This window comes from Nerophis ophidion, linkage group LG05 (assembly GCF_033978795.1).
Source record: "Nerophis ophidion isolate RoL-2023_Sa linkage group LG05, RoL_Noph_v1.0, whole genome shotgun sequence".
Lineage (NCBI taxonomy): Eukaryota > Metazoa > Chordata > Actinopteri > Syngnathiformes > Syngnathidae > Nerophis > Nerophis ophidion.
The window spans coordinates 41,215,917-41,242,944 of record NC_084615.1 but is presented as its reverse complement, the minus strand read 5'-3'; the positions used below and the strand labels follow the sequence as shown (position 1 = coordinate 41,242,944).

The 27,028-nt window shown below is 41.6% G+C and overlaps 1 protein-coding gene across 6 annotated transcripts; it reads right to left on the bottom strand.

Moving 5' to 3' along the window:
• Positions 1-579: 579 nt before the first annotated feature.
• ttc13 (tetratricopeptide repeat domain 13) lies at positions 580-26,972 on the bottom strand. 6 transcript variants are annotated; one of them, XM_061900952.1, is made up of 23 exons: positions 26,746-26,972; positions 16,403-16,497; positions 15,130-15,205; positions 14,979-15,049; positions 14,832-14,897; positions 13,331-13,423; positions 13,108-13,224; positions 12,928-13,038; positions 12,778-12,860; positions 12,574-12,715; positions 12,125-12,299; positions 11,896-12,052; positions 11,453-11,583; positions 11,239-11,371; positions 11,025-11,117; positions 10,759-10,842; positions 10,533-10,617; positions 9,940-10,046; positions 9,702-9,837; positions 9,399-9,478; positions 7,578-7,656; positions 2,025-2,104; positions 580-1,975 (listed from the first exon to the last, which is right to left on the bottom strand). In XM_061900952.1, the coding sequence occupies exons 1-23, from the start codon at positions 26,915-26,917 to the stop codon at positions 1,843-1,845; spliced, it is 2,499 nt and encodes an 832-aa protein (XP_061756936.1). In that variant the 5' UTR covers positions 26,918-26,972; the 3' UTR covers positions 580-1,842. The 6 variants fall into 6 exon arrangements, 5 of the variants coding, with proteins under 5 accessions (XP_061756936.1, XP_061756935.1, XP_061756939.1 ...); XM_061900951.1 differs by having other exon boundaries at positions 9,940-10,049; positions 26,746-26,971; XM_061900955.1 differs by having other exon boundaries at positions 580-1,957; positions 26,746-26,970.
• Positions 26,973-27,028: the final 56 nt, after the last annotated feature.

Below are 27,028 nucleotides of genomic sequence, written 5' to 3'. Positions count from 1 at the left end.
AATAAATATACAGTTTTGCAGTCTTAAATAATAAATGGGTTGTACTTTTATAGCGCTTTTCTACCTTCAAGGTACTCAAAGCGCTTTGACACTACTTCCACATTTACCCATTCACACAAACATTCACACACTGATGGAGGGAGCTGCCATGCAAGGCGCTAATCAGCACCCATCAGGAGCAAGGGTGAAGTGTCTTGCTCAGGACACAACGGATGTGACGAGGATGGTCCTAGGTGGGAATTGAACCAGGGACCCTTGGGTTGCGCACGGCCTCTCTCCCACTGCGACACGCCGTCCCGTCTTGTAACTATCTAATGTCTAATACCTAGATTAGGGACGACACACCTGTTTTAGTGAAATTGCAATTTTTGTTAAACCTTGTATGCCAATGATTTTAATACACACAAATAACTACTGAAACTACAGTTATACTTAGTCTAACTTGATAAATTATGCTGCATTACAAATTTAAGGAGAGGATAGTTTTTAGTCAGAGGTTAAAAACAGTATCTGGTTTTGTCTAAACATTTTGTTCTTCTCTGTACTTCCAAGTTGAAATAAAATACAAGATCACGTAAACATGGTCAACCAGTTTATTTGGCTGGAGAACATTCACTCCTTCAAATTTTCAGATAAGTTGTGCCACTTTGTCTGCGGTACAACAACACAATCTTTGATACTTTGAAAATTTTTAACTGCTGTGCGGAAGCGCAGAATGTAATAACAATATTAATAAATACTTCTTTTGTCTTCTGCTGCTGTGGAAATGAAACATTCAATGAAGAAATACAACTTTCAAACAAACAACGTCCAAAAGGGGGAAAGGAAAAACAAGCCGAAGTGAAATGAACACTTTGAAGAGGCTTGCTTGTGCTTGATGGCAGCTTGAGTACAATTATGTAAACATCACTTCCTGGTCGAATACAAAACTAAGTGACCGTTTTGCTTGGACTCTTTTTTTGGGGGGGGGACTGCAAATTTTAACATTCAAACTCAAACAGTTCTCATGTTACCATGGCAACCAAACCATTAAAAGCCTATGATTCCTTACTTAAACACTTTTGATTTTTATTTAACAATATGTGCTCCTTACTCAGTGTGCTTGTTTTAAATGTAGTACTTTTTTTGCATAGAGTCATATTGCGGTTTGTCTCCGTCAGCCTGGAGATGTTCCCTCAAACGTCAAGAAAGGAAACCAAACTAAAGTGGTTTTGCTGGCACCATATGTTCACCCTAATACTGAATCAACTAAAACAGATCATTAATGTGAAATTTTACCAGTGCGGTCAACCTCCTTGTTGTTGTGCAGCTTTTATGGTGATAACGACAAAGATGACCGATGGGAAAATAAAGGAGGACCAAAGCAAAAAATGTGCTGCAGCTTTGAGGGGAACCAAAACATGACAAACAGGAAAACTGCTAAGAGCCAATAACTACAGATAGTTCCTTTTTTTTCAAACATTTTTAGCAAAAATTACAGAATTGTCTGTGCATTTGAACATTAAGTGCTTTTACACTCATAACATTTCCAATGTTAAAAAAAAGAGGTGCGAATCACCTTTGTCATTATGACTGAGGTATTTTTTTGTGTTAAAATGTTACCTAAATTGCTTAGAATTAATACAGCATTTTTTGAGAAGAGGACAGTTTGACTCTGGAAAAGATAAGTTGTATTGCCATTTTTCTTCCAAAACAAAGCAGAGGCAGATCATCAGCCAGTGTTGGACTTTAGGGGTTCCAATGTACGACTTTTTTTTAAAACAGAATTTGGAAAATTCATCCTGAAATCTGACTTAGTCCCTTTGCTCCGTTAGAAGAACTATTAAGACTTAAACACTTGTGTTAAGACTTCTTTGAACATTGCAACGACGAGTCCGTGTTGAGAACTTCGATCATGGTTCTGGTAGACGGGAAGGACTCTGCTACAGAGGGAAGATTCTGGTACCAAGTGGGTAAACTGCGCAATGAGAAAAATCTTGTAAAATGTATTGAAATAACGCTTAATGTGCGTGCGCTCATCTCACCTTCTGAGGTTCATCCAACTCTTTGTTGTTTTACTGAAGCCGTCTGGACTTGGCATCGTCATGGCTTCAAAGTCTACCAGCTACAAACAAACAACATAAGATGTTAAAAGCTCATACATTTTCTTTAAAGACTAATGATCAATTTAAAGTACCAGTAGAGTGGAAAAACAAGTTGACTTTATTTGCTTAATTGTGTTTCATTGTATCTATTAAACCATATCCATCTGTATTTACAATCCGCAAAGTATGTGAAAATACCGCCTAAGTATCACAAAAAATCACAAATTCAATAAGCCATTTTGAATATTCTGCTCCGAACGTCTTCGGTATTTTCCTTAGATTGACGTAACTGTACTAACACTTCTGCACTCTGACCACATTTTCAGATCAGTCATACTGGAAATATGTAAAAAAAAAATTGGAGAGATGTGATGTCTAACATTCACAATCCCTACATAAAGAAATCAATCAATCAATCAATGTTTACTTATATAGCCCTAAATCACTAGTGTCTCAAAGGGCTGCACAAACCACCACGACATCCTCGGTAGGCCCACATAAGGGCAAGGAAAACTCACACCCAGTGGGACATCGGTGACAATAATGATCCAGTGGGACGTCTGTGACAATAATGACTATGAGAACCTTAGAGAGGAGGAAAGCAATGGATGTCGAGCAGGTCTAACATGATACTGTGAAAGTTCAATCCACAATGGATCCAACACAGTCGCGAGAGTCCAGTCCAAAGCGGATCCAACACAGCAGCGAGAGTCCCGTTCACAGCGGAGCCAGCAGGAAACCATCCCAAGCGGAGGCGGATCAGCAGCGCAGAGATGTCCCCAGCCGATACACAGGCAAGCAGTACATGGCCACCGGATCGGACTGGACCCCCTCCACAGGGGAGAGTGGGACATAGAAGAAAAAGAAAAGAAACAGCAGATCAACTGGTCTAAAAAGGGAGTCTATTTAAAGGCTACAGTATACAAATGAGTTTTAAGGTGAGACTTAAATGCTTCTACTGAGGTGGCATCTCGAACTGTTACCGGGAGGGCATTCCAGAGTACTGGAGCCCGAACGGAAAACGCTCTATAGCCCGCAGACTTTTTTTGGGCTTTGGGAATCACTAACAAGCCGGAGTCCTTTGAACGCAGATTTCTTGCCGGGACATATGGTACAATACAATCGGCAAGATAGGATGGAGCTAGACCGTGTAGTATTTTATACGTAAGTAGTAAAACCTTAAAGTCACATCTTAAGTGCACAGGAAGCCAGTGCAGGTGAGCCAGTACAGGCGTAATGTGATCAAACGTTCTTGTTCTTGTCAAAAGTCTAGCAGCCGCATTTTGTACCAACTGTAATCTTTTAATGCTAGACATGGGGAGACCCGAAAATAATACGTTACAGTAGTCGAGGCGATACGTAACAAACGCATGGATAATGATCTCAGCGTCTTTAGTGGACAGAATGGAGCGAATTTTAGCGATATTACGGGGATGAAAGAAGGCCGTTTTAGTAACGCTTTTAATGTGTGCCTCAAAGGAGAGAGTTGGGTCGAAGATAATACCCAGATTCTTTACCGTGTCGCCTTGTTTAATTGTTTGGTTGTCAAATGTTAGAGTTGTATTATTAAATAGAGTTCGGTGTCTAGCAGGACCGATAATCAGCATTTCCGTTTTTTTGGCGTTGAGTTGCAAAAAGTTAGCGGACATCCATTGTTTAATTTCATTAAGACACGCCTCCAGCTGACTACAATCCGGCGTGTTGGTCAGCTTTAGGGGCATGTAGAGTTGGGTGTCATCAGCATAACAGTGAAAGCTAACACCGTATTTGCGTATGATGTCACCTAGCGGCAGCATGTAGATGCTGAAGAGTGCAGGGCCAAGGACTGAACCCTGGGGAACTCCACACGTTACCTTAACGTAGTCCGAGGTCACATTGTTATGGGAGACACACTGCATCCTATCAGTAAGATAAGAGTTAAACCAAGACAGGGCTAAGTCTGACATACCAATTCGTGTTTTGATACGTTCTAATAAAATATTATGATCGACGGTATCGAAAGCAGCGCTAAGATCGAGGAGCAGCAACATAGATGACGCATCAGAATCCATCGTTAGCAATAGATCATTAGTCATTTTTGCGAGGGCTGTCTCCGTCGAGTGATTTGCCCTGAAACCGGATTGAAAGGTTTCACATAGATTGTTAGACGCTAAGTGTTCATTTAACTGCTCCGCAACAATTTTTTCGAGGATTTTTGAAATAAAGGGAAGGTGAGACACCGGTCGGTAGTTTACCATGAGGTCAGGATCGAGGTTAGGTCTTTTAAGAAGAGGATGAATAACCGCTTTTTTGAATGCTAGGGGAACAGTGCCCGAGGAAAGTGATAAGTTTATAATATTTAGCACTGATGGACCTAATAATACAAAGAGCTCCTTGATCAGTTTCCCAGGAAGAGGGTCAAGTAAACATGTTGTTTGTTTTATTCTATTTACACGTTGTAACAATTCCTCTAATGTTATTTCCTCAAAACGAGAGAAACTATTTTGGAGGGCAGTATCCGCCGTATATACAATCGTGTCAGTGTTAATAGAACCCCGTTGTAGCTGGGACGCATTGTCTTTAATCTCCTTTCTAATGACTTCAATTTTCTTACTAAAGAATTGCATAAAGTCATCAGCTGAGTGGATGGAGCTACTGGAAGGAGTCCCTTGTTGGGTTAGCGATGCTACCGTACTAAACAAAAATTTAGGATCGTTTTTATTACGGTGGATGAGATTTGAGTAATAATTAGCTTTAGCTAAGGTAAGCATGCGTTTATAAGTTATTAAACCATCACTAAATGCTTGATGGTGCACCTCAAGTTTAGTCGTGCGCCATTTGCGTTCCAGCTTTCTGCATAATAATTTCTGAGCTCTAGTTTCTTCTGTAAACCACGGGGTGCGCTTTTTTGGAGCCTTTTTTAACTTTAGCGGTGCTATGTTATCAATGGTTTCGCGCAGGGCGTCGTTAAAGTTGTTAGTGAGGTTATCAATAGAGCCCACATACTTTGGGAATGGTGCCATTACCGACGGCAGTAGGTCAGCAAGAGTTGTCGTTGTGGCCGTATTAATGTTGCGGCTGCTATAGCAGTTATTATTATTATTAGTTTGACGAACATGCGTCTGAACCTCGAATTTTATAAGGTAATGATCGGACAATACTTTAGTATACGGGAGTATCGTAACTTTGGAAGCGGTGATACCCCTGACAAGCACTAGGTCTATCGTATTACCGTTGCGATGCGTGGGTTCATTTATTATTTGTGTGAGACCACAGCTATCAATTATAGTCTGGAGCGCTACGCACGGTGGGTCCGATGGGGTATTCATATGGATATTAAAGTCCCCCATTATGATTATATTATCGGCGTGTGTCACTAGATCAGCAACGAACTCTGAGAATTCATTGATAAAGTCCGAACAGGGCCCTGGGGGGCGGTAGATAACAGCCAGGTGTAGAGGCAGCGGTGTGACAGACCTCATAGTAAGCACCTCAAACGATTTATATTTATTATTTATGTTAGGACTAAGGTTAAAGTTTTCGTTGTATATTAGTGCGACCCCCCCACCCCTTTTAAGCGGACGGGCAATATGCGCATGTGTAAAGTTAGGAGGACATGCCTCATTTAGCGCAAAAAAGTCGTTTGGTTTAAGCCAGGTTTCACTGAGACCGATGACGTTAAGATTGTTGTCTCTGATGATATCATTAACTAACAACGTTTTGGGAGACAATGATCTTATGTTTAAAAAACCTATATTATAGGTAGTGGGCTGTTTTAGGGAATTTTTGATCAAATTATCCGTAGTAGCAATATTAATAATGTTGTGTTTATTATGCCCAGTGCATTCAGTATAATTACGACCATATCTAGGAATTGATACGACGGGAATGTTCCGATTGTTTGATTGTTGCTTTGATAAACTGCACGCATCATGGTTAGCCTCCTCAGTAACGGGGATTTTCCGATTGTTTGTTTGTTGCTTTGATAAACTGCACGCATCATAGTTAGCCACCTCAGTAAAACACATGTCCAACTCTGAAACACTCAAAGCAGAAAAAACCTGTTCTAATTTAACTGACTCCTTACCCAGACCAGTAGTCTCGCATCCTTTATTTAAATCCGTCTTCAGGGTGGAGGGAAGTGGTGTTCTGTGGGGATTAGCCTTCTGCTTTGTTTTTAGCCCCGCTCGACATCCGCGTTTCCGATCACACCGCTGGCGTCTGCTCCGTAGACGGCCCCCGCTGCTACTAGACTCCGCTGCTTCACAGGCCGCTGGATGTAGCCGCCGACGTATTCCCATGCTAGTTAGCATGTTTAGCACGCCCGCGTCTATCAGTCCAAAACGGCCCGATATGTCCATATCCAGAAGTGTCTGGCGGTCGTACGTGATCACAAATGTTCCATCTTTAGCAAGAGCACCGCAGTGTCGCAGCCCGTCCGGGCGCCGCCATCTTGCTTTTGAAATGAACACCCATGTTTTTGTTTTTTTCATACATTCTTAGTTGGAAATAAATAAACATATAAAAGGTCCGCCAACAATGTAGTCAATGATTGCTCTCTATTCCGCCCACAAAACCCTGTAAGTAACCATTCAAAACCTGCCGACAATAATCTATTTACATATCGTGACATGCATATTAACCAAATATTAGCAATGTTGTTGTGATAAGCGCCATAACAAACAAACAACTATTTAGCGGCAGGATGATAACACACAGCTAACTAGCAATCTTCTGCTTTTACCGTGAGCTGGCCTCGACGTCCTGCTGATTCTGCATCATTGCATCTCGGCTCGTCAATGTAACTCTAGATTATAAATCAGGCCTCTCATCTGGATAATAGGAAGATTTAGCCATTAATCTAGATTTGTTCATCTGTGACATTCAATTTATACACGGAGATGGAAACAAACACACACAACCGAAGACTGTCTGCAGGGAGACTTCCTTGTTAAACCTTTGTGTGCATCATGATTAATTCTTAATCCAAACGGGAAGATATGGACATTTTATCAGTTGTCATCGAAGTAAGAACAGACACTGTACAGTAAGTGATTGTTTTATTACGTTTGTAATTTGTATTTCTTGTTTAGCACTCAGCAATACTGCTGTATGATGCTTAGTGTCTCTAAAGCTGGATGTGTTAAGCAGAGCTCTTAAAATATGTCGCTCACCCTCCTTATATTCAGGATCAACAATATAAGTTTCTGGATCATAATGTTCCCAAAGTGATTGTTGTTGGCTCTCACAAAGTCTGCATGATTCGCATTGTTGTTGGTGATGAAGAAATTTGTAGTTCCTACCTCTACGTCACGCGATGACGCATCTGGCTAGCTCAATGTCTCTCAAAATGGCTCGGGAATCTCAGTGAGATTGAAACTACTTTGATCAGTTTACTCGCAAACTTTAGAAGTCTTTCGGTGTCATACATATGATATATATAATAATAGCTTCAATATAGTGGCACATTGTTTTTCCACTACACTGGTACTTTTGAAATAAAAATGACATTACCTTTCCTTTGGGGATTCGACCACTGATCTCTTTCCCACTGGCCATTAGCGCTCCCATGACTACAGAGTAGGCGACCACGCTGCGCGCACACACACAGTTTCACCTTACAGATATACTTTTTAACACTTCACCTTCGATTCATTTTTGGTAACAAAAAATCCTCTAAAGGCCTCAGTGGCCACATGCGTGGACAGCACCATTTACCTCTTATTTCCAAAATGGTGTACACTACTGAATGGGGGTCTTATGGCCGCTTATGTGGACACTTATACTGCCATCTGGTGTTGTCAGAAGAGTATAACATATAATTGAATTTTTTTTTAAAAGTGTAAAAATATGAATTAGCATGTCACTAAACATTAAGTACACATTTGTGTACTTATAGACTAAGTACATCATATCAAAATATGATTTTTAGTTTTTATTGTAATTAGGGTCCAATAAGCCCTAATAGCAAAGTGAAATAAAAAAAAGCATGTAAACAAACAGCTTGGGCCTTAAGAGGTGTTAACAGAAGTGGTTGGCTGGCGCTATCTGCAGGGGAAAACAGCTATAAAAATAAATACACCCAGCAGAGTTTGCTATCTCACAAGACATTTCACTCAACCTTTTCCGGTAAGAAGATGCTTTAACAAGATGTGATGTTGTATAATGGCACCTTTTGTAAGTTAAGGGTGCCCTGATGCAACTTTTCCCATTTCTGATACCATACCAGTATTGGAGCCCTGAGTATTGGCCGATACTGATATTGATTTGTTATTTTTATTATTTTGTTGTGTGCAATGTAATAAGTAATGGTAATTGTTTTTTTAGTGACCACATGAGTTGAATGATGTGTACAATGCGGTTATTGGATACTTTCTAATATGCTATTTGCCTGGAAAACTTTGCAACTGTAAGTAATATGCAACTATAAATCTTTAATACTTGTTTATACTGACAAATGTACAGTTTTAGACTATTAAGGACACTTACTACGTATGTCTAACTTGTGTGTTTAACTGTTGTGTAGCTGCTGACGCCTAGTAGCCTATAGCCTACTATGTTTAATGACTTGACTAAAATACAAGAAAAGACCAACCTTGTGTGCTTATGGGAGGACATTTAGATGTTACTGGTTGTCCAGCTTTGCACAAGTAAACACGCCGCAAGACTGCTTTTATTTTTATTTTAGTTGCAACCTGATATTTTCCGATTCTTGTTTTTTTGATGATAGGTTGTATCAATAGATATGGCTTTTTGTTAGTGCGTCCAATATTTGAATTTTTTTCCATTCATTAAAGGTCTTGGAGCGTTACCCCGGGGCGAATAGCGAGGATCCCCATGATCCTACGGTACCTACTCCTGCAACTGCACAAGAAAAGTCACCCGCCCCACACTTGGAAATGAATGACAGATTGATAGCTCTTTTTCTGCACTACTCCCATTGTATGAATGCCAAAAGAAAACAAATGTATTTGAATTAGCCATTTTGACAGCAAATGCTGTTAAATTCATACTACAAGGAAAAAGTTGTTCTTTTGCTCTGTTTTTTAATTTCTTAATGAACAAAAAATAACCAGTCTACATTGAAATCTATAGAGGGGTTTGGCATGAGCAAAGGGAGAACTGAACATTTTTATCAGATATTGTAAAGATAGAATTTTTTATAATTTTCTTCATAAAAAGATTAAATTCAGCATGTGTGTTTATATGAGTGTACACCATTCAATGCATATTAGGATTGTTGGGCGGATGTCTACGCTCTACTGGGTGCCACTTTGAAGCTGTTATAGTGTTGAGATACATTTTTTTTTCTTCAAATCACAGGTAGATGATTACCTGGAGCCTCTGGATAGCGGCATGAGGTTGCAGAAGTAATAAACCAAGGAGAGGATCAGGTTGCACACGGCGTCAGCGTCCTTAAAAAAAGAGCAAATGTTATCACCTTTCAATAAGCACAACTTTTTTAACAACTTCTTGGATTTCTTGTTTTCCTTTCTGCAGAGTGAGACCTTTGAGAACTTGATAAAAGTAGTGCTACTTTGTTGCAATTTATGTTCTATCCACCAAAGCAGAAAGTAGTTAGTGTAATCTCTTATAAGATAAGCTTAATAATGTCCTACAGGAGGAGATAAAACACACCCCGAGCTCTGTGGAGAGCATCAAGGCCTTCCCTTTGGCCGTCAGCTCCCTGTAGATGGACTCGATCTCTGACTGGTACTGCTCCGTGCGCTCCTCTGTGGTCTGAGTCTCAACAGAGAACAGCATATTGCCCACCCTGCGTGGACAAGCACAGAAACACAGAATGATTCAGTGTCACCGTGTGATAGTACGAAAGCTTCTGCTTCACATTGCACGATGTAAAGAGAACAGTGCACACCTGTCTCCTGTGATGGTGATGGTGAAGCCGTCGTACTCTTTCCCAGAATCCTTCATGCTGGGCACTTTGGAGTTGACCGTGAAGCCATCTCTGGTTTTACTGTTGAACTGCTTCAGGAAACAAACACAATGGCTATGTTCAAACTGCGCACTTCCACACTTATATTTCGTATACAAATTATTTGGACTTTGTCCGACCTTTTGGAACGGCTTACTAATGAAATCCGAGGTACCACTGAACATCTATGTGATTTGAAACCCAGTCACAGTCACAAACAAGTTACATGCATGAGAATTGAACTCCAAGCAGCAAAGTCAAGAGGGAATTAACTTGGTTGACTTCATAAGTATCCTTATTACCAAACATAGTTTCCTCATAGGAAATAATATCAAGTTAATTAATCTGCTTCACGTTCAAACACACACCATTCCATCATTTATATTATTTGGACAAACCAAATAAACTAAATTGAACTAAAAGTAAAACTATTCCCTCTTTTAAGATGCTAGACAGAAATCATTATGGTGTGAATTTTTTTTCTCTTCAACCTGTGCGTGACTTTTGAGTTCCACAAAGTTCCTTATCATATTTACCTTCATTATAGGAAGAAGATCCTCTACTTTATTCACATTCTCCAAGGCTTGGCGGACCTCTACAAGTCCTCTGGGGTTGTACGCCCTGACAAAGAAAAAGCAATATGCCGATGAGTCATGCACATCGACAGACAGTTAGGCTGCTTTGTGACATTGTATGTAAGCGATAGGGCTCGTAGGGGGGAGAAGACACAAAGGAGTATGAAATGTGAGCAAGTGTGTGTACCCATGGTAGACCAGTATTCGGTCTTTGATGAAGTCCAGAATGTTGTCAAAGTAGGCCAGGTATCTGACGTTGATAATCTGACCCCTGAGGAAAGGAATGAAACGATAATACAAGAGTGGCGCCAAAGGTTACAAACAAAGGCCGTGTCTCAATTTGCACAAATCCAAGTTCACACTTTTGAGTGCACAAGAGAACGCAGTCAAAACGCTAAATGTTAAACACGCAAATTGAGAACCAGCCAAAGTGTAATGAAGTTTTCTGGTCACCTGATGAGGTTGATGTGATTGTTAAATCCACGACTAAGACTCCTCGCGGGCATTTGGTCCAACCACAGAACCGGCTGGTCCGGATCAGCGATCCTAAGAGTGAGCAAATATTTCTAATTAATTAGATCCTATAGATCCTCAATCCTCTGATTGTAACAACACAATGTGATTTTTTTGCTCCGATATTTATTGTGATGTCCAGAACAACAACAACCTTCTCCACTTGACCGCAACGTCAAACATGTCCCTCCACTGCATCTGCCTGGTTTTGCCGTTGATGCGCACTTTGGCGTTGGTCCACGTGCGCTGCATGGCCTGCATCACCTCCAGTGTAGCCAGGCCCATGGCTAGCGAGCACACACATCTTAGTGCTTGTATTGTAAAAGACCCTACATAGGCTTAACATTGGGGGAGGGGTCGCCTATCACCTCTGTGTATCCTTCTGTTGGGTAAGAAGCCTGGAGTGTCGTACTGCATCAGAGCCCCCAGGTGGTCGGCCGTGCAGATCAGCTTCTGGACGTCGGAGTTGTAGCTCTCAAAGTTCTGTGGCAGCACGTCCCTGCCACAAAAAAACAAACATTTTATAAGTCTTTTTTTTTTTTTTTTTTACCTCAGCGGACACTTTGTATCGTTAGTAGCTTAGATTTAGACAAACATTATTGAGCCCCAAGGGAAATTTGTTGACACAGCCGCTCAATTACAAGAGGAAAAGAAAGGATAGCTAAAACACACTCAAGGGCACAAAAAAAGGGGATCAGATAATAAATACAATCTAGCGGACAATACCATCAATACAACAGCAATGGTATACAACAATAACAGCAAAAGAATGGTCAACTACAAAATTCAGTAAATCAACAATCAACCATACTTGATGTGCGGCTGCAGGCCAGGCTGCTCCTCGTAGTCTTCTATTAGGAAGGGAAGGTTCTTGGACCAGTGATTCTTGAAGTTCCCCGGCAAGTCCTGGTCCACGTTGTACTCGGCGACAGGGACATCCAGGTGGGAATGCAGGTAGCGAGAGTACTCTGTTCAAAAGATAACTTACTTGTAATCATGTGGAACATCTGACTGACTGACAGATGGACTATTGGCCCCACCTCTGAGATATTTGACTTTGAGGTATTCCGAGCTGGCCTTCTGTCCTAATAGTGGGTCGTTGAGCATGACTTTAGTCTGAGCTTTGATACCCTCGTAGAACTGGCCCATGGCTACATGACTCAGTCCCTTCATGTACTGGCACACCTCGTTGTAAGGCTCCAGCTGGAGACACCTCTGCACATCAAACCAAAAGGAAAAATACCCATCAATAAATTTGGGCAATATCACATGCACACCAAGGCAAGAGATGGCGCTATGATTTTTAGACATACCAACTTTAAAGATATCTAAAGTGTTTTTTTTTAATAAAAAGTTTGTGGCGCTGGAGAGCAGCATGTCGACATGCAGAAGCATATTCAGGGGTTAAAATGCGTATATGTTGGCAGGTTTGTAATTTGAACCAATCAGAAGATAGTTTTCAGAAGAGTTTGGAGAGCGTGTCTCTAACCTTGAAGTTGCCGATGGCCTCCTGCAGGGAGCCGTGGTGGTAGAGCATCATGCCCCGCAGCTGCAAGGATTGGATGTGGTTCTGGTTGAGCATGAGGGCCTTCTGGAAGCTCTCCATGGCCGCTTCAAAGTCACCCAGTTCTCTGCAAAGTGGTGGAAAACACATCAAGGGCAAAAATGAAAGGAGGACATGGGGAAGAGGTACCTATAGGCTTGTCCAAGGCTCTTGTGAGCATCTATGAAGTCAGACTTGAGCTTCAGCGCCTCTTTAAACGTCTCAATGGCCTCCTGGTGGGAGGGCACACATGTCAAAGAAAGAGCAAGTTGACATGACACAAAGCAAAGATTCTCTCACCTTCAGCATGCCTCTGTGAAAGAAGGTGAGGCCTTTGTAGAGCGTGGCGATTGGCTGATTCTTCTTCAGCACCAAGGACTGCTGGAAGTCTTCGGACGCTGCCACGTAGTCCTTTTAGATTAGTCAGTGGCTCAGTATGAGAATACATACGCGCACACACAAACACATGACGGTTGAAACCTCTGAGATGAAAAGCAGCGTTCCTCTGTGCCTGTAGAGACGCGCTGAAGGTTGCAGCTGGATGGCTTTGGTCAAGTCAGCCAGAGCCTCGCTGATGCGACCCAGAGGAGAGAGAATCTAAAAGGACACATGTGTGTTAGTGTTGCTGAATATGGCAAAATGTAAAGTTTTTGTTGTTGTTTTTTTTTTTTTTTAACTTGGGAAGAAGGAAACAGGATTTCACCTCTGCTCGCTGCTCGTAGACTTCTGGCCAGTTGGGCTCCAGCGTGATGACTCTATTGAGCTCGTACAACGCCAGGTCAGCATTTTTGATGTCCTGAGAGAATGGAGTTATAACAGGTATTGGACTTAAATAAAATAGAATAACACAACAGTGACTTGACATGTGGCTTGTACACAGCAAACAGAATATATATATATTTTTTACAACACTGTTATGTAGGATTACAGTGCATCTGGAAAGTATTCACAGCGCTTCACTTTTTCCACATTGTGTTACTATATGTTAAAGCGTTATTCCAAAATGGAATAAATTCATTTTTGTCCTCAAAATTATACACACAAATGGTCACCCTTCGCTTTGATTACTGCTTTGCACACTCTTGGTATTCTCTCGATTAGCTTCAAGCACACCTGTGAAGTGAAAACCATTTCAGGTGACTACCTCTTGAAGATCATCGAGAAAATGCCAAGAGTGTGCAAAGCAGTAATCAGAGCAAAGGTTGGGCATTTGTGTGTAAAACGGTGGCTATTTTGAAGAAACAATAATAAAAAACATGTTTTAAGTTTTTTCATAAATCCACATGTGTTCATTCATAGCTTTGATGCCTTCAGTGACAATCTACAATGTAAATAGTCATGAAAATAAAGAAAACGCATTGAATGAGAAGGTGTGTTCAAACTTTTGGCCTGTACTGTGTGTGTATGTGTGTATGCATGTATGTGTGTATATATACATATACATACACAAGTGAAGTGGCGACTTGTCCAGGGTGTACCCCGCCTTCCGCCCGATTGTAGCTGAGATAGGCGCCAGCGCCCCCCGCGACCCCAAAAGGGAATAAGCGGTAGGAAATGGATGGATGGATGGATATATATATATATATATATATATATATATATATATATATATATATATACATACAGTATACATATACCTATATATATATATATATATATATATATATACATATATATATATATATATATATATATATATATACATACAGATATATATATACATACACACATATACATACAGATATATATATACATATATACATATACATACATATATACACATATACACATATATATATATATATGTATTTTGTTGTCATATATCACTTTACTAAGAACAAATCATGTGTTGTAGATCAGTGGTACCGGGCCGCAGAATAATTTTTTATTAAAAAAAATATATATATATATATATATATATATTTTTTTTTTTTTTTTTTTTTTTTAATTACATCAACATAAAAAACACAATATACACTTACAAATTGTGCACCAGCCACAAAAACTCCCTTTTTCATGACAAAAACGTCCCTTTTTCATGACAAATAAGAAAGAAAGAAAAAAAAGAAAAAAAAAGGACAACCCCCCGGGCCGCGGGACAAATTATTATTTTGTGTGTACGCAGGCTGTATAGATAAGACCCCAGGGCATTTTGAAAGCTCCAATTAAGTGTTTTTGTGCTTAATTAACAATATAGCAATTACCTGCAGGCTTTTTTTCCCGTACGCTATTCCTCGGCCGTAGATGGCGCAGACCAGCTCTGGGTCACCCTGTAGCACAACAAAAAAACAAAGTGCCATTTAAGAGGTTTTGAGGTTATGATAATAAGAGCAAATGAGGTTAAAACATACCTGCAGCAGCAGGGAAAAGTGTTTTATGGCTTCGTCGTAAAGGCCGTTGCCGATCAGAACGAAGCCGATGGCTGCAAAGATGCATAATGACGCCATGAATAGGACTGCAAAGAAGGGTTAATGATTTAATATTAGCCAGGCAACAACCTACCAAGCTCTTCATTTGTGTTGGTGTTTTCTACAGGAAAGGGGATTTTCTTCTGCTCTATAAACAGCTTGGCTTGATTCTGTCACCAATGAGATGAGAACATGGGCTAATTACAAGAAGTTAGGAATATTCAACTTTTTAGGGAAATTTCAGGAAGAATCTAAAATGCACTGTAAATTTTACAAGAAAACCTCATTTAAATGGATTATACTTGTATAGCGCTTTTCTGCCTTAAAGGTACTCAAAGTGCTTTGACACTATTTTTACATTCACCCATTCACACACACATTCACACTGATGGCGGGAGCTTCCAGGCAAAGCCCTAACCACGACCCATAAGGAGCCAGGGTGAAGTGTCTTGCTCAAGGACACAACGGACGTGACGAGGTTGGTAGAAGGTGGGGATTGAACCAGAAAACCTCAAGTTGCTGGCACGGCCACTCTCCCAACTGCGCCACGCCGTCCCCAATTTAACCTTTATTTCTGTAATCGTAGGAGTGGATGTCAACTACATGAATGCATGCATCCCACTGTCTGGCTGGAATAACTCCGCACCTGTTATCATCATGAAGTCCACCAACAAAAAAGGTGGCATTGCTCTGACAAACGAGCAAGCAAAAAGGAACAAATGCTGACATCGGCAGGAAAGCATGCAACTTAAAAAGCCAGAAAAAATTAAAGGATTTGGACAAACATCTGCAAATTACTCATGAATTATGAAATTCAGTCATAACTTTTTATATTAGTATTAAAATATTTTTCTCAAGGTCTTTGCTTACTTGTTCATACCGAATGTCCCCATGTATTTATTTTTTCATTAACAATCAATGGCCAGTGCATTACTTTTTTTTAATGTGAATTTCATATCTAAAATTTCAATTTCTTCTTTTTCCCTGAAACTGTATATATATATATTAGTCTTTTTTTTTTTATTCAAACTTTAACAACATTATTTATTGATAGCGTTCTCTTTATTTTACTCAGTGAACAAAATGTAAATGTGTTAATTTGAAAAATATATAATGTGAATGAATTATCACTATAACTGTTAATCAATTCATGTATTTGTGAATTTTGCCATTCAGCTGCTTGTTAGAGAAGAGCTAAAATTACTGAAACTTTGAACAGTTGGATATGTGCTTTCAAAAGTTTAGAGAAGATCACCTGCCAAGGTTCTAGTGCACTTGAGGTTACTCCTTAAATTCCAACAAAAAGCTGAAAATACAGACATTCTGACAATGTGCACAACAAAAATAATAATCGTGTGTTTACTCACAATAATCTTTTCAGCATTCAGCGAGAAAACTGACTCGCAGGGTGGATTGCTTCCCTCTTCGCAGTCTGGGTCGTCCAACTGCAGAACGGACGACTCTGAAAGGAGACATATGCATTTATCTACTTGGGAAGAGTCCACATGACCAGTTTTGGTTTACAGCTTTATTGCAATCAAATGACAATAAATTTTAAAGAGGATAGTAGAATTGGCAACTGTTGATAAGGGTGGAATTACTAAATTACAACATACCTCCACTATGAATGGCCACCTTAGCGTGGTTGAGTAGTTTGAGGACCCAAATGATCCAGGGAGCTATGTTGTCGGGGGCTACATGCCCCTGGTAGGGTTTCCCAAGGCAAAGTGGCCTAAGGTGATGGGTTAGACCAGGGGTGTCAAAGTAATTTTAGATCGGGGCCACATGGAGAAAAATCTACTCCCAAGCGGGCCGGACCGGTAAAATCCCTGCACGATAACTTAAAAATAAAGACACGTTCAGACTGTTTTCTGTGTTTAAAAATAGAAGCACATTCTGAAAATGTACATATCATAATGTTGTTGTTTTTTTACACTTACATGTTGCGGTTAATAGTATTAACTCTCTATTTGTCGTTATTTATATTTTCTGAATGAATGATGTGATAATGTTCATCAGTCAACTCAAAGGTGTTCATTTTTAATCTATCATGATAAAAAATTATCAAAATCAAATTACAGTATGCCATGTATGTAGTTTGATCATTTTCCTCGATTGATGTACTAACATCATGTGGTTTATGTTGTACATTAGTACAATAATCTACAGCAGGGGTCGCCAACCTTTACCACTCAAAGAGCCATTTTGACCCGTTTCACAAAATAAAGAAAACTATGGGAGCCACAAGACTCTTTTGAAATTTTAAATGAAATAACACAGCGTACAACGTTTTGTTTTACTTTGTGCTATGTATTAACCAGGGGTCTCAGACACACCGCCCGCACTTGAATATGAAAATTTAATATTAGAGCGAGTTTTATTTGAATGCCGCTTGACAGCATCACATTTGCCAACCATCTAAATTTTTCCGGGAGACTACCGAGATTCAGAGCAGCCTTTCTCTCGACTGTCTGCTGGTTTTTCCACAAACAACAATAATAAGGGCATGCTATGATGACAATGCGTTTAGCGCCCGCCAAAACTGTAGCAAGCAGCTTACCAGCCCATTCGCATGTTGTATGTGGCTTCTGCAGACATACATAAGCGACTGCAAGGCATACTTAATCAACAGCCATACAGGTTACACTGAGGGTTGTGATATAAACAACTTTAGCACTCTTACTAATATAGATAGATAGATAGATAGATAGATAGATAGATAGATAGATAGATAGATAGATAGATAGATAGATAGATAGATAGATAGATAGATAGTATGCACCACAATGTGAAACCACACCAAACAAGAATGACAAACACATTTCGGGAGAACACCCGCACTGTAACACATTATAAATGCAACATATCAAATACCCAGAATCCCATGCATCCCTAACTATTCCGGGCTCCATTATACATCCCCGCTAGCACCAAAATCCCCCCCCCCCCCCCCCCAACCCCAACCCCGCCCGGACGGGGGGGGGGTGGTAGTGGGGGTGTATAATGGAGCCTGGAATAGTACGGGATGCATGGGATTCTGGGTATTTGTTATGTTGCGTTTATAATGTGTTACAGTGAGGATGTTCTCCGGAAATGTGTTTGTCATTCTTGTTTGGTGTGAGTTCACAGTGTGGCGCATATTGGTAAGAGTGCCAAACGTGTTTATATTGCAACCCTCAGTGTAACCTGTATGGCTGTTGAACAACTATGCCTTGCAGTCGCTTGTGCGTTAAGTCAGCAGTCGCACACTAGATGTGGCCGGCCGGCACTCAGATAGCATGTAATAAAAAAAACGCTACGACATGGCCGAGAGGACATTTAAGGCATTGCCATTACGGCATGGCCTCAATTTTGTTGTCTGGGTGAAAACCTGAGAATGTTATCCTGGGGAGATTTCTGGGAGAGGCAATGAAGTTTGGAAAACCTCCTGGTAAAATGGGGGGGGTAGGGGGGGGGGGGGGGTCGGCAAGTATGCAGCTGAGCCACATCAGAGTGATCCAAGAGCAGCAGGTTGCCGATCCCTGATCTACAGAGATAAGAATTGCTATTGCAACCTCCAGTAGACACATGTAGAAGAGCTGTTTCTTTCATTCAAAAATTTCAGGTTAATTTGTATATTTAGAAAACTCATCCCGCGGGCCGGATAAAACCTGTTCGCGGGCCTAATCCGGCCGGTGTGCCGTATGTTTGACACCCCTGGGTTAGACTATAAGTGATTTGGAAGAATACATGAAGAAAAGACGATCCAGGAACCACACCTCGCCTGGGCGAGAGATACCGCGACCCCACCCTCGAGCCAAGCCCAGGGCTAATCAGCAAGTGCCTGGTGGCCAGGACTTCATCCACGCAGCCCGGCCGGACTCAGCCCAAAAGAGGGACTTGGAACTGTCGGTCAGCGGGTGTGGGTTTATTATTAGCTTCCCGGCCTAGCGTCTTCGTGTACGAGTCATCCTCAGTGAAAGAGAGGGTTATTTTCCTTCCCCTTCAAGTCGGGAGACCGGCTCTGAAAGTGGTTTGCACCTATACCCAAAATGGCAGTTCGGGGTACCCAACGTTCTTAGGGACCCTAAAGGGAGCGCTGCAAGGCGTTCTCCCGGGGGACTCTGTCCTTTTACCGGGTGACTTCAACACACACGTTGACAACAACAGCAAAAGATGGAGGGGCATGATTCGGAGGAACGGCCTCTCCTTTCTGAATTAGAGTGGTATTCTGTTTTAAACTTCTGTGCAAGCCACAGTTTGTCAATAGCAAACACCATGTTCAAGCATAGGTGTGCCCACAAGTGCAGGTGGCACCAGAGCACACTCGGTCGCATATCGATGATCGACTTTTTAGTCCTATCATCAGATATACAACCACATGTCTTGGACATTCAGGTGAAGAGAAGGCCTGAGCTGTCAAATGATAACCACCTGGTAATTTGGATCATGTGGCGGTGGAGGATGCCGGACAGATTTGACAGATCCAAACATTTAGTGAGGGTATGCTGGGAAGGTTTGGCAAAGGCTCCCGTCCGCCAGATCTTAAACTCATTCCTCCGACACAGCTTCTGTTGCATTCCAAGGGAGATGGGGGACATTAAGTCTGAATGGGCTGTGTTCCGTGCCTCCATTGCTGCTGCTTCAGATCAGGGCTGATGTTTGCAAGGCGGTTGGTACCAGTTGTGGAGGCAACTCCCAATCTCAATGGTGGACAAAGGGGGCCTTTAAGCTGAAGAATGAGACCTCTTGGGACACCCGTAGCAGCTGGCAGGTACCGACAGGCCGAGCGAGCTGTGGTCTCGGTGGTGGCGAAAGCAAAAACTCAAGCGTGGGGGGAGTTCAGGTAGACCTTGGAGCAGGATTTTTGGTCAGCCTTAAAAAAGATTCTGACAAACCATCAGACACCTCCGGAGGGGGAAGCAGTGCCCTGTCCACACTTTCTACAGTAGGGGCGGAAACCTGCTGACCACTACTGGGGATATAGGTAGGCAATGAAAGGAATACTTTGAGGAACTCCTCAATCCTACAGGCAGACACTCTTTGGAGTAGGCAGAGTTTGAGATCACAAATGCAGACATGTCCATCACCAAAACTTTGCCCATTGGCAAGGCCCCAGGAGAGGACAGGATTTTCCCCTAATACCTCAAGGCTCTGGATGTTATTGGACTCTTGTGGCTGACAAGTCTCTTCAACATAGCATGGAATTCTGGAGAGGTATCTCTGGATTGGCAGACCATGGTGGTGGTCCCCCTTTACAGGAAGGGGGAACCGGATTGTGTGTTCCATTTATAGAGGAACACCAGTCCTCAGCCTCACGGGGAAAGTCTATTTCAGGGTGCCGGAGAGAACTATCTGGCCATTCATTAGGAAAAATGCAGTTTTTGTTGTGGTCGTGGAACACAGGACCTGCAGATACTGTACATACTCTTGCCACGGTGCAGGAAAGGGCAGGGTAGTTTGCTCAACCAGTCCACATGTGTTTTGTGGATTTGGAAAAGGCATTTGATCATGTCCCTCAGTGTCCTTTGGGGGGTGCTCCAGGGTTCGTTTTTACGGGTCATTTTGGACCCTGTACAATCTGAGCAGGAGTCTGGTTGTTGTTGCCGATAGTAAGTCAGATTTACTAATCAGAGCCACCTATTGCTCCGATTACTGCTTTGCATACTCTTGGCATTCTCTTATTGAGCTTCAAGAGGTAGTCACCTGAAATGGTTTTCACTTCACAGGGATTGCTTGAAGCTCATCGAGAGAATGCCAAGAGTGTGAAAAGCAGTAATTAGAGCAAAGGGTGGCTATTTGGAAGAAAATACAATATAAAACATGTTTCAGTTATTTCCCCTTTTTTGTTACATACATAGCTCTACATGTGTTCATTCATAGTTTTGATGCCTTCAGTGACAATCTACAATGTAAATAGTCATGGAAATAAAGAAAATGCATTGAATGAGAAGATGTGTCCAAACTTTTGGCCTGTACTATGCACCTGGGGATGGGTTAATTGGCGACACTAAATTGGCCCTAGTGTGTGAATGTGAGTGTGAATGTTGTCTGTCTATCTGTGTTGGCCCTGCGATGAGGTGGCGACTTGTCCAGGGTGTACCCTGCCTTCCGCCCGATTGTAGCTGAGATAGGCGCCAGCGACCCCCGCGACCCCGAAAGGGAATAAGCGGTAGAAAATGGATGGATGGATGGATATACATACATACATACATACATATAAGTCAAAAACATCAAAGAAACAGACAAATACAGACCTCATCTCGACTAAAAAGACTTTGATGCAGCTGAAGTCCTGAATACATAAAAGCAATCGATGTTGAAAGCAACCTAGAACCCTTTTGTGTCTGGTGCAGTGGTGCTCAAAGATGATTCGCTGTGATTTCACGCCCACGATCTGCACGATCTGCACATCCTGTCAGCAAGAGCACCACAGGAACTGCACCAGCTTGACCCGATACCTACAGGGTCACGTAGCCTTTGTCTGTGGTCTCTGGTCTGGCGATAGCGTTGTTAGTGCAGTCATATCACAGTCCCCCTCTTCAACCCTGAAAATGCTCCATCTGTCTCACCACAATCCAGAGCAATATCAATCCCATCCCCTCCAACTCCTCCCCAAATCTTGCCCATCAATCCCGCTATGTGACGATCTCCAACTGCACGTCTCACATTTAGTCACACTCCTACCTCCCACTAGGGCTGCAACAATTAGTCAAAATTGTCGACGATAAAATTTGTCGGCGACAATTATATTTGTCGACTGTAGTTGTGATATCATCACTCGTATTTTTCCGGCCAGAAGTGGGTCACTCTCAAAAACATTGTCAGTGATGACACCTAAAGTTCGACAGTATTTCCTCTTATTCTTGTTCAAAACATGAATACCTAGCTCATTTTGCAAAGCGGACTTTTGTTTTTGTGGCAGTACATCTCTGATATGCGAGCATTTAAAGGGGAACATTACCACCAGACCTATGTAAGCATCAATATATACCTTAATGTCGCAGAAAAAAAAACATATATTTTTTTAACCGATTTCCGAACTATAAATGGGTGAATTTTGGCGAATTAAACGCCTTTCTATTATTTGCTCTTGGAGCGATGACGTCAAAACGTGACGTCACCTAGGTAGTCAACCGCCATTTTCTCAAACACATTACACACAGCAAGTCAAATCAGCTCTGTTATTTTCCGTTTTTTCGACTATTGTACCGTACCTTGGAGACATCATGCCTCGTCGGTGTGTTGTCGGAGGGTGTAACAACACGATCAGGGACGGATTCAAGTTGATTTACGTAGAATATGCATCGATTAGCACGGCATGCTAATCGTTTGGTCTGCACATTTTACCGGCGATGCTAAGGCAGACATGGCACAGAGATGTATGGATATCCTGCAGATGCATTTCCAACGATAAAGTCAACGGAATCACAAAGGTCAGTTTTGTAGATGTTATTGACTTGTGTGTTAATCAGCCATATTTGGTCGCGGCATGACTGCCAGCTAATCGATGCTAACATGCTATTTAGGCTAGCTGTATGTACATTTGTAGCTATATTTGTATCCAGCGTTTCCCTCCACCCACATTTAATGCCAAACAAACACTTACCAATCGGCAGATTTAAGTTGCTCCAGTGTCACAAGATGCGAAAGTCACGATCGTTTGGTCTGCACATTTTACCGGCGATGCTAAGGCAGACATGGCCGAATAGCATCAATAGCTATTCGCTCAATAGCTTCAGTTTCTTCTTCAATTTCGTTTTCGCTATCTGCCTCCATACTCCAACCATCCGTTACAATACATGCGTATTCTGTTGAATCGCTTAAGCCGCTGAAATCCGAGTCTGAATCCGGGCTAAACTCGCTATGTCTTGCTGTGCTATCAGCCATGTTTGTTTATATTGGCATCACTAGATGATGTCACAGGAAAATGGACGGTGGCTTCACAGATAGCGAAAATCAGGCACTTTAAAGCTTTTTTTCGGGATATTCCATGAAGGGTAAAATTTTGAAAAAAAAATCAAAAAATAAAATAAACCACTGGGAACTGATTTGTATTGGTTTTAACCCTTCTGAAATTGTGATAATGTTCCCCTTTAAAGAGGAGACATGATGTCAGACATTTGGAGGAAGGATGCGGACACAACCTCAGTAAAAGTACTGTTAGGTTCTACCTTGCGAGCTAGCTAACAAGAGTGAGACAAATTTGTGTGAAAAATAAATTCAACTATCATTTTAGCCAAAGTCAGCCAGCTAAACATTGTCTAATAAATTCAAGTAAGTTTGAAAGGAGACGCAGCGTCGATTTGCAATGCCGTAAAAAATGTACTTTACCAAAGGCAACGCCCGCACGCACACACCAATGCGAAGGTATTTTAAGATTAAACATACACAATGCGAAGGTATTTTAAGATTAAACATACACAATGCGAAGGTATTTTAAGATTAAACATACAATCTATTAAATAGTCAACATTTAAAAAAATAATCAAATAAAGAAATCTACACGTATCTTAAAATTAAACATACAATCTAATAAATAACCAACATATTAAGAATTAATCAGATATAGAATTCTACACACCGAGTCTATTAGAGTGCTAAAACTACCAAAAGTTAATCAATAATCAATAAACCAGTGTCCAGCTTTTTAAACATTACAAAATGCTTTTCTTTTTGGAGAAGTTGGATTTAGTTTGTTGTTATTTGTTTTCATTTTAACTGATTTTAATACAAAAACAAGGTTAGTTGTTTTTTAGCACTTTTACTTTTCTTTTTTTAAATGGACATTTCATTAGTCAATTTAATTTTTGTAACAGCTGAATTAGCAGCACAGTAACAGTATAAATAAGTATTTATAAATAAGTTAGTCATCTTTATTGTTAGTAAGCTCATGTCCAAAAAAAAACATATGCTGCATTTAGAATTTGATGGAAAAATTACAGCCATTAAATATGTTTATGCTTTATTATTCGATTAGTTAACTATTCCTAAAGATAATCGTTGAGTAATTGACTATCAAAATAATCCTTAGTTGCAGCCCGCAACTAAAAAGAATGAGAAAGTTGAAAGAATGCTCATCAAACACTTATTTGGAACATCCCACAGGTGAACAGGCTAATTGGGAACAGGTGGTTGCCATTTTTGTGTATAAGAGCAGTATCCATGAAATGCTCAATCATTCACAAACAAAGATGGAGCGAGGGTCATCACTTTGTTAACAAATGCATGAGCAAATTGTCAAACAGTTAAAGAAAAACATTTCTCAATGTGCTAATGCAATGAATTTAGGGAAATCACCATCTACAGTCTGTAATATCATCAAAAGGTTTAGGGAATCTGGAGAAATCACTGCACGTAAGCGATGATATTAGGGACCTTCGATCCCTCAGACGGTACTGTAGCACAAAAATTACATCAGTTTGAAAAGGATATCACCACATGGGCTCAGGAACACTTCAGAAAACCACTGTCAGTAACTACAGTTTGTCGCTACATCTTGTGATATCCAGATGTAGCGACAAAGCCGAAGTCCTTTATCAACAACACCCAGAAATGCTGCCGACTTCGCTGGGCCCGAGCTTATCTAAGATGGACTGATGCAAAGTGAAAAAGTGTCCAGTGATCTGACGAGTCCACATTTCAAATTGTTTTTGGTAACTGTGGCTGTCGTGTCCTCCGGACCAAAGAGGAAAATAACCATCAGTATTGTTATAGGCTCAAAGTTCAAAAGCCAGCATTTATGATTATATGGGGGTGCATTAGTGCCCAAGGCATGGGTAACTTACACAACTGTTTGATAATTTTTGATTGATTGAAACTTTTATTCGTACATTGCACAGTTCAGTACATATTCCGTACAATTGACCACTAAATGGTAACACCCGAATAAGTTTTTCAACTTGTTTAAGTCGGGGTCCACGTTAATCAATTCGTGAAGGCAACATTAATGCTGAAAGGTACATACAGGGTTTGGAGCAACATATGTTGCCACCCAAGCAACGGTATCATGGACACCCCTTCTTATTGCAGCAAGACAATGCCAAGCTACGTGTTACAACACCGTGGCTTCATAGTAAAAGAGTGCTGGTACTAGACTGGCCTGCCTGGAGTCCAAACGTGTCTCCGATTGAAAATGTGTGGCGCAATATGAAGCGTAAAATACAACAACGGAGACCCCGGACTGTTGAACAACTTAAGCTGTACATCAAGCAACAATTGGAAATAATTCCACCTGAAAAGCTTCAGAAATTGATCGCCTCAGTTAGCAAACTGAGTGTTGTTAAAAGAAAGGCCATGTAGCACAGTGGTAAAAATGTCCCTGTGCCAACTTTTTTGCAATGTGTTGCTGCCATTGCATTGAAAGTTAATCCATCCATTTTCTACTGCTTATCCCCTTTTATGGTCGCGGTGGCCTGGTGCTTATCTAGCCTACTCAGTGGCCTAGTGGTTAGAGTGTCCGCCCTGAGATCGCTAGGTTGGGAGTTCATACCAAAGACTATAAAAAAAATGGGACCCATTGCCTCCCTCCTTGGCACTCAGCATCAAGGGTTGCAATTGGGGGTTAAATCACCATAAATGATTCCCAGGCGCAGCACCGCTGCTGCCCACTGCTCCCCTCACTTCCCAGGGGGTGACAAGGGGATGGGTCAAATGCAGAGGACAAATTTCACCACACCTAGTGTGTGTGTGTGTGTGACATTCATTGGTACTTTAACACCCTGGACAAGTCGCCACCTCATCGCAGGGCCAACACAGATAGACAGACAACATTCACACTCACATTCACACACTAGGGCCAATTATTAGTGTTGCCCATCAACCTATCCTGCATGTCTTTAGCGGTGGGAGGAAGCTGGAGTACCCGGAAGGAACCCACGCAGTCACAGGGAGAACATGCAAACTCCACACAGAAAGATCCCGAGCCCGGGATTGAACCCAGGACTACTCAGGACCTACGTATTGTGAGGCAGACGCACTAACCTCTCTTCCACCTTGCTGCCCATTGTAAGTTAATGATTTGCTAAAAAAAAAGTTTCTCAGTTCGAACATTAAATATCTTGTCTTTGCAGTCCATTCATTTTATATAACTTTAAAAGGATTTGCAAATCATTGTATTTAGTTTTTATTTACGAATTACACAACGTGCCAATTTTTGTTGTTTTGTATTCAAAAAGACGAGCAACAAGGGTTGCGGCATGCAGCTTCACTTTTAATGGAAACAGACGCTAGTGCTCTTGCATCTCTTCAAACGTGCTATTAAAAAGTAACTTCCACCCATTCATTTTCTAACCGCTTGTCCCTTGTCTGAAACAAATACACCGTGCCATGTCATACCAAAAGTCAGTCGGGTGATGAGCAACTTGTAAAACCGGTTCATTCCGTCTGAGTGACAGCCTTAAATTACTAAGCAACGTGTAGCTTTTTTTTTTGTTACAAGACAATCGAAATCGCTTTCTGTTTATGTAGCAAAGCGAGCAGTTCGATGGCGAGTTTTCTGAATGAAGTACGGCATTGACACCGCCGCCCCGCTGCCTGACACCTGTAGTAGTGCCAGTCAATGCCATTGTTTTCATTCCATTCACAGCATCCTTGACAACTGGTCACAGCGACACATTACGGGCTGTCAAAGCATGTGTTGTCATTAGCTCCGCGACGGTAGCACGCCAGAGGGTTAGCCAGTAACGGTTGAATCGGGGAAGACGTGGCGGAAGACCAGCGAGACTCTTACCGCAGTCCGCCGCGTACTCTTCCCATTCGGACAGCGAGCTGCATCCCTGCTTGTGGAGTTCGTTGTTGTACAGCGTCAGCGTGGAGAATAACTCGGTGGCGAAGACCGGCGGACACGGGCAACGGAGCAGCGACAGCGCAATCACAACAACAGCCCGGCTGGCAGGGGCCATGTTGGGCTGGATGTCATGGGTGACGCCGCACGGAGGCGTTGCAGCACGCCCTCCCCTCCCCACCGGGAAGTGGCACAGTACAACTACATTTCCCAGCAACCCACTTTAGTT

Bases quoted from the DNA above. Each gene is read 5' to 3' on its own strand.
- ttc13 (XM_061900951.1), bottom strand. From the start codon at position 26,917: ATGGCCCCTGCCAGCCGGGCTGTTGTTGTGATTGCGCTGTCGCTGCTC. The intron at 14,898-14,978 runs GTATGTTTTAAC...GTTGTGCTACAG, and splicing joins ACTTTTCCCTGCTGCTGCAG to GGTGACCCAGAGCTGGTCTG. The intron at 10,050-10,532 runs GTAAATATGATA...TGTTTCCTGAAG, and splicing joins ATCTTCTTCCTATAATGAAG to CAGTTCAACAGTAAAACCAG.